At 43.4% G+C, this 7304-nt stretch overlaps 1 protein-coding gene across 2 annotated transcripts in view; it reads left to right on the top strand.

The window, feature by feature from the left end:
* The first annotated feature begins 94 nt into the window (after positions 1 to 94).
* The window catches only part of PRPF40A (pre-mRNA processing factor 40 homolog A), a 40935-nt gene continuing 33725 nt past the window's right edge, over positions 95 to 7304 (top strand). The window contains exon 1 of one of the 2 annotated variants that reach the window (XM_063429468.1): positions 95 to 180. In XM_063429468.1, coding sequence (XP_063285538.1) covers positions 178 to 180 — 3 coding nt within the window. In that variant the 5' untranslated portion in view covers positions 95 to 177. The remainder of the gene's footprint in view (positions 181 to 7304) is intronic. The other variant, XM_063429469.1, reaches the window with a different exon arrangement.

Below are 7304 nucleotides of genomic sequence, written 5' to 3'. Positions count from 1 at the left end.
CCGCCGAGCTCTTACAGCGGCTGAGCAAAGCCGATCCTGATTGGCCCAAGCTCCCTCTTGTCGCTTTCCCTCCGACTTCCGCCCCCCCAGTGCCGGCTGCCTGAGAGCGAGCGCCAGGGGCCAATCAGATCGCTCCATATTGGGAGGCGGCAGAGGAGGCCGGAGAGGAGAGACATCATGGTAAGTTATCCCAGGCCGGCGACGGCGGGCGGTACTCGGGGTTTGTCACTGAGTGTGTGGGGGCCGGAGCTCCACATACCGGGCTGGCTCTGCTTAGCAACACACAGGGAGAGAGAGCACAGCAGTTAGTGCACCGACGGCTCCTCCCTATGTATTAATCATCACAGGCTGGTGCTGTGCGAGGCAGTGTGGGGGAGCCCTCCCCTGTGCGAGGCAGTGTGGGGGAGCCCTCCCCTGTGCGAGGCAGTGTGGGGGAGCCCTCCCCTGTGCGAGGCAGTGTGGGGGAGCCCTCCCCTGTGCGAGGCAGTGTGGGGGAGCCCTCCCCTGTGCGAGGCAGTGTGGGGGAGCCCTCCCCTGTGCGAGGCAGTGTGGGGGAGCCCTCCCCTGTGCCGGGCAGTGTGGGGGAGCCCTCCCCTGTGTAACTGACTGCTTTATTTACTGCACCCTTTAAACATTGCAGCACTTTCCTTCCACTGCCTACACAGCATGCAGGAGTGATGTGTGCACAGGAAAACATGGTGGGTCTGGCAGCCTTTTATTAAAGGACCACTACAGGCACCCAGACCACTTCAGCTCAATGAAGTGGTCTGGTTGCCAGGTCCATCTAGGGCTAACACTGCAGCTGTAAACATATCAGTTTCAGAAAAAATGCTATGTTTACATTTGGGGTTAAGCCAGCAGTTTACACTGAGTAAATCGCACTTATTTGACGCTGGAAGTCTTCACGCACCTCTAGCGTCAAAAAACGATTCCCACAGGAAAGCATTGAGTAATGCTTTCCTATGGGCGGGTTTGAATGCGCACGCGCGTGTCTCTAGCAGGCAGCGCGGGCTGGATTAAGGTAAGTGGCTGAAGGGGTTTTAACCCCTTCGTCGCTGAGGGAGGGGGGGGGCACTCCAAGAGCCTATAGTGCCAGGAAAACGTGTTTGTTCTGATCCCTTTAACTGTTTTATACAATTCTGCTATTCCAGAAATATATAGTTTTTGGTATCATTGTGTGGACTTGTGGTTAATAATCCATGGCATAAACTTATGGGGCCTGTGTCTCATAAAAGGAACTGTTGTGTATACAAGCTGATGTCTAAGTTTATCCAACAATGGCAAGGGGCCATTATACCGCTGAACGTTATAATGTAATCAAAAAGGAAACTATAGGTACCCAAACAACTTTAAGCTACAATAGTTTTATGTCTATAGTTTCCTTTTAATTTTTTGGTTTCAAACCACCAGATAATCACACTAGAACTCCGTTATTTCCCATCTTCAGCATTAACATTTTTGGGAAATAATGTAGAAATGGAAAAATAACAGTAGGCAACTTTTGGATCAATAGCAGTGTTAGAGATGTGTGGCTGGTATGATAAGAGTGTAATTCTGCCAGACCAGTGCACTTCTTAGAGATGCATTGAATTCAATGCTTCTATGTGCAAAGCGTTGGTAGCATTCAGCATTGTCGTGTTCTTTGAGTATGATGTTGAATGTGAAGAGCATTTGAAATGGCAATGTTTTGACATTTTCAGAAAAAAATGGGACAGTGACTTTTTCTATTAAAACCGGTCCTTTAAAATTAAGAGTGTTTTGGTGCACGAAGGGCTTCAAAACAAAACATTACTTAATGTTAGAAATTATCAAAACAGAATAGTTTTTGTTTTAGGCCTGTGAGTTATTGCATTAAATGTTGAAAATCCCCTGTAACTCTTCCTTTAAATTACTTTCAACATTCTGATGTGCTCCTATCCTCTTTCTTTGCAATGAAAGATTTTAACATTTCATTTGTACATTATGCTAACCAAATTATTAGCAAATCCTCCCTAACCGCTCAGTGGTTTCTTGTCTCTTATTTCTATGCCAGCAACATACAGGCAAGGGCCTAGGTTGTTTGACGGCTGTCAGTGCTTGCATGTTTCTTCTCTTGCCTGGTTTCCTGGGTAGTCTTCAAAATAAAAAGTGTTCAAAAGCTTGTTGGTGCGCTCTGGCCACCTTCCTCCCTGAATCCGCACACATAGTAGCACAAGAATTGAGGTAACCTGCATGTAAGAATGGAGGGGTAACTTTCTCTCTTGCATGCACAACAATTGATGAAAAGAGTGAAATAAGATACCACCTGTCACATATTTGCTGAGCTGTGAATCCAGCACATTGGTGTCATGTGAGGGCCTTTCCCTTTTTTGAGAAGTATTTATGTACTTTCCAAGGAAGAGCAGTCTGTCAAACATCGGGCAGTGGGCCGCGTAGGGGAGCTACTAACAAAGTAGGACCATTAGCTGCACGGTAAATCATGAAAAACACTAGTTGAAACCTATACATAGAAAGTCACTTTAGATGTATAAAATTAAGGTTTAGCAATTGTCACAATCCAGTTTAGTCATTGCAACACATTGCATTGAAGACATCATAATGGTCTTTCTCCTCCTGGCTTTATGCTAGCGATTGATAAGGAGACGAGATGGGGGGCGCTTGATTCCAGTATAGAGGACCATGCAGAAGAATGGATCTCTAACCATAAAGAAACACTATAGTGTTAGGAACACAAACATGTATTTCTGACCCTATATTGTTAAAACCACCATCTAGCCTTCTCGCCTCCCTAAATATAGTAATATCTTACTTGTATTCAAGTCTGCAGCTGCTGTCTCTGCCCCTGTCTGCCTCTGACCTGTCTGCTGACATCATCAGAAGTAGTGGTCTGAGCCAATAACAATGCTTCCCTATAGAATAGGCTGAGACTGTCAAGGAGGCAGAGCCAGCACAAGTCAAACACAGCCCTGGTAATTCAGCATCTCCTCATAGAGATGAATGGAATCAGTGCATCTCTATGAGGAAAGTTCAGTGTCTGCATGCAGAGGGAGGAGATACTGAATGGCAGGAAGAACCTCTAGTAGCCATCTGAGGAGTGGACAGTGGAGTTATCACGAAGCTGTAATGTAAACACTGCATTTTCTCTGTAAACACAGTGTTTACTGCAAAAAGCCGGAAGGGAATGATTCTACTCACCAATACAAATACAATAAGCTGTAGTTGTTCTGGTGAGTATAGTGTCCCTTTAATTTTATTTTTCATACTTAACAATCATATTTCTCCTAGGGCAGGGCTTGACAGATTTGATTTGAATCTAGGAGCTAGCTAAAAAAAAAAAGTTAGGAGCCAGGTTTTTTTAAACTTACAAAGCTTTATTTTCAATGACAAAAATTAGATTCTTAAAGAGACACAATGGTCACCTGGACCACTACAGCTTAATGTAGTGTTTCTGGTGTCTAAAGGTATTTCTATGTAAACACTGACTTTTCATAGAAAAGGAAGTGTTTACATTGCTGCCTAGTGATACCTCTAATGGCTGTGTGAATGACTGCCACTAAAGTGCTTCCTATCTCAGTGCTGCACAGTATGCAGCGCTTACATTCAGCGCCTCCACGCTAGAACGTTCCCCATAGAGATGCATTGATTCAGTAGCTTCTCCTATGGAAAGCATTGGATTGGCAGAGATCATCAAGTGTGATTATCCCAACCATAGAGGTGGGACCACCCGCTGCAAGACCAGTACAGCGTGGGGAAAAAAGGTGAGTATAAACCCCATTCCCATGTGATTGGTGGGGGGGCAGCTGATCACCTAAACACATACATTGACAGGCGCGCACACACACACAAACACATTATTTATTATCATGCAGTTCTTTTCCACCCATCCTCCCTATCTTTGGGAGAGGTGGAGTGGATCTATTTTACCTGGGGTCCAATGTGGGCGGCCGGCTGTATGCTGACAGTGAGGGAGCTGTGATCTCCCTGCTCTGCTCCCTCGCACGCCGCTTAGTGATGATGGAGCCAGAGTGACATCATATTCTGGCTCTGGTATCACTAAGCAGCACATGAGGGAGCTTAGCAGGGAGATCACAGCTCCCTCGCTGTCTCTGAGGGAACGGCTCACAAATACCAGGCACCAGGACAAAATTTCTGGCATTTGTCGAGCCCTGTACTAAGACATAAGTAAGCATAGTAATAAAAATGCTGGTAAGTTCCCTCAACAAAAAAAGCATGGACAGCACAGGTTGATTGGCAGACTCTGCAAGTGTACTGCGCACTTGCATATGGGTAGTTACACTCATGAAATTAAATGATATATTACTAAAGCAGTGCTTGACAAATTTGTTTAGAATCTAGGAGCCAGGTTTAAAAAAAAAAAAAAAAAAACGAATTTAAAGTAAAATTTTTAACGAGAAAAATACAATGTTGTTCTGGTGTCTATAGCCTGTACCTGCAGAACTTTCAATGTCAACACTGCCTTTTCAGAGACCAGGCAGTGTTTACATTGCTGCCTAGTAGCAGTCACTCAGATAGCCACTAGAGTCCTTGGTTCAGCGTCTCCATGCGCTCTGTGGAGGCATTTAAAGTTTCGAATAGAGTTGCATCGATTAAATGTATCTCTACGAGGAGATGCTGAATGGCACATTGTTTTGCTGCGCATGCGCAATATTCTCCCTTAGCTGAGGTCATTATGACTGACTAGCCACAGCCATGATGAAACGGGCACAACGTGGGAAAAAAGGTGAGTAAAAACAACTTTATCGTGTGATTGGAGGGGGGCAGGTACCTAAAAGACACACACATACACACACACACACACCTGCACACACATTTTCTCACACACATAAACTGAGATTTGTATTTTTCTTGAAATCCACTCAGCCTCCCAACTGCTTCCTCGCGCTCTCTGTAGTGATGCCATGGCCAGAGTGACATCATCTTCTGGCTCCCGGCATCATTAAACAGCGCAAGGGTGCAGAGAGGAGCTGCAGGTATATTACTGCTCCCTCGTATGCCGGTGGCTCCCATGCCAACGCGGGCTGCCGCCTTAAAGGGCTGACATCCCAGGTGCCAGGGCGAAATTTCTAGTCACCATTGGCAACCTGGGATTTGTCGAGTCCTGTACTAAAGCTGTCATGCAGAACACTGCTTTCACTGAAGTGCTAAAGGATGCGTCAGAATTATTGTATGGAATCGTGTTCATGGAGCACCTCTATTTTTCTGTATTGTGTAAATAATGCAATAAAATAAGTATAATCGCATTTAAAGTTCCTGCATTTGCTGCAAACCCTCAGAACTTCCAGTTGCAGCCATTATGTTTTATGTTTGCGAAGTTTGCTATGTACAGCAAATTTGCACTTGGCCTTGGTTTTATTAATATCTGACTTTAACTCCTGCAAATACGGAAAGAAGATGGCTGATGGCTTTGATTAGCTTACCAAGCTCTAGTCATGATTCTTTGTGTGTGAAGCTAGTCCGTTCAGTGAAAGTGTGTACTTTTATGCATGTTTCAGCACCACTTGTGCGGGTGAGACACACTTTTCCATTGTGTGCTCGAGTGAGTTTGGACTTTATAAATTAATGGGTTTATTCATTAAGAATTTAAAACAAAATTTTAAAATTCACATTAAAATAGCCATGCTGTGCTCATAGCCGAGTAGAGTAATTTCCTACATTTTTGCAGTTAAAGTGGCACTGTCACGCCAAACTTGCCTTTCTCCTATTGTTTCCTCTCTCAGAATGTGTTCATCTTTTCTTTATTTCTGATCGTTTTCTTTAAAAAATAAGAAAAAGAAGGAACTACTTTGTCTTATGTATTTTCCCTACGCTTGACCTTCTTTGACACAGGAAATGAAGCTGACTTTAATTCCTCCTTTGATCAACGAAGGTCAACCATAGGAAAAATGCATAAGACAAAGTAGTCCCTACTTTGTCCTTTGTTTTAAAGAAAACTAGGTCAGAAATAAAGAAAATAATAGATTGTGTGAAAGGAAACAATAGGAGAAAGGTAAGTTTGGCATGACAGTGCCACTTTAAGTTTTTGATTCAGTTTTTAGTGTGTAACCTCTTTGCTAAAGTGAGATTTCAACGGCATTTCACATTTCAAAGGACACTATAGGCACACAGACCCACTTCAGATCATTGACGTGGTCTGGGTAAAGTGTTGTGTCCCTGTTGCAGTTCCAGAGAAACTGCCATGTTAACATTACAGCACTAAATCTGTATCCAGTGGCTGTCTACAAGACAGCCATAGAGACGCTTCCTGGATGTAAACGGCCTTTTGGTCAGACATCCAACATCAGCTATTTCCTCATAGAAAATCATTGATTCAAACCTTTCCTATGGGAAGGCCTTATGCGTGCTCAGTATTCGCCGCATGTGCATTAGCACCCACTCTTCGAGGGATGTTGGAGGAAGTGGAGCGGCGACCCAGTGCCGAGGGATATCAACCCTGGGATCAGGAAAGTGGGGGGGAGAGGGGGGGGGGGGGGGGGGTGCGAGGCAGAGGGATCTGTAGTACCAGCAATATAGTTTTGTATTCCTGACACTATAGTATCAATTTAAGGTCAAAATAGCTGAATTGGAAAAAGTCAGCTACTCAGGCCTTAACTTTGACATTAACATTGTTTTCACTTTGAATACTCCCTTTAGTAAATACACCCTTCGGTGTAGTGAGACAGGGACCTCTTTGCACCATAATAAATGCACAAAGCATATCATTTGCCACTACCTGGAGTGTCCCATAAAATAAACTCTGAAATAGTTTACCTGCCAAGACTAATATGTATCTTTATTCTCTTACTGATATATAATCTGAGTTTGCACCAAGTTTCAGCTTGGGATCAAACATTAATCCCTTAAGGACGGAGCCAAATGTACACGTTGTGAACGAAACAAAATGTAAACAAAACCTGGCATTTGTGCTATATGTCTGTCCAACCGTAATTCACCTCTTTCAAATTAAATGCACCCCCCCTTATTATATATAATTTTATTCAGGGGAAACAGGGCTTTCATTTAATATCAAATATTTAGCTATAAAACATAATTTAATATGAAAAAGATGGGAGAAAATAAGAAATGTTATTTTTTTAGTTCTACATGACATTTTAACTGTCAACGTCATAATACTGTTTGCTTTTACTGCAATAATATACACATATTTGTATTCAGCAAAGTCTCACGTGTAAAACAGTACCCCCTATGTACAGGTTTTATGGAGTTTTGGGAAGTTACGGGGTCAAATATAGCACGTTACATTTGAAATTGAAATTCGCCAGATTGGTTACGTTGCCTTTGGGACTTTATAGTAGCCCAGGAATGAA

Source organism: Pelobates fuscus, chromosome 8 (genome assembly GCF_036172605.1).
Source record: "Pelobates fuscus isolate aPelFus1 chromosome 8, aPelFus1.pri, whole genome shotgun sequence".
NCBI classification, from domain to species: Eukaryota; Metazoa; Chordata; class Amphibia; order Anura; family Pelobatidae; genus Pelobates; species Pelobates fuscus.
This window is presented reverse-complemented; position numbering and strand designations above follow the sequence as displayed.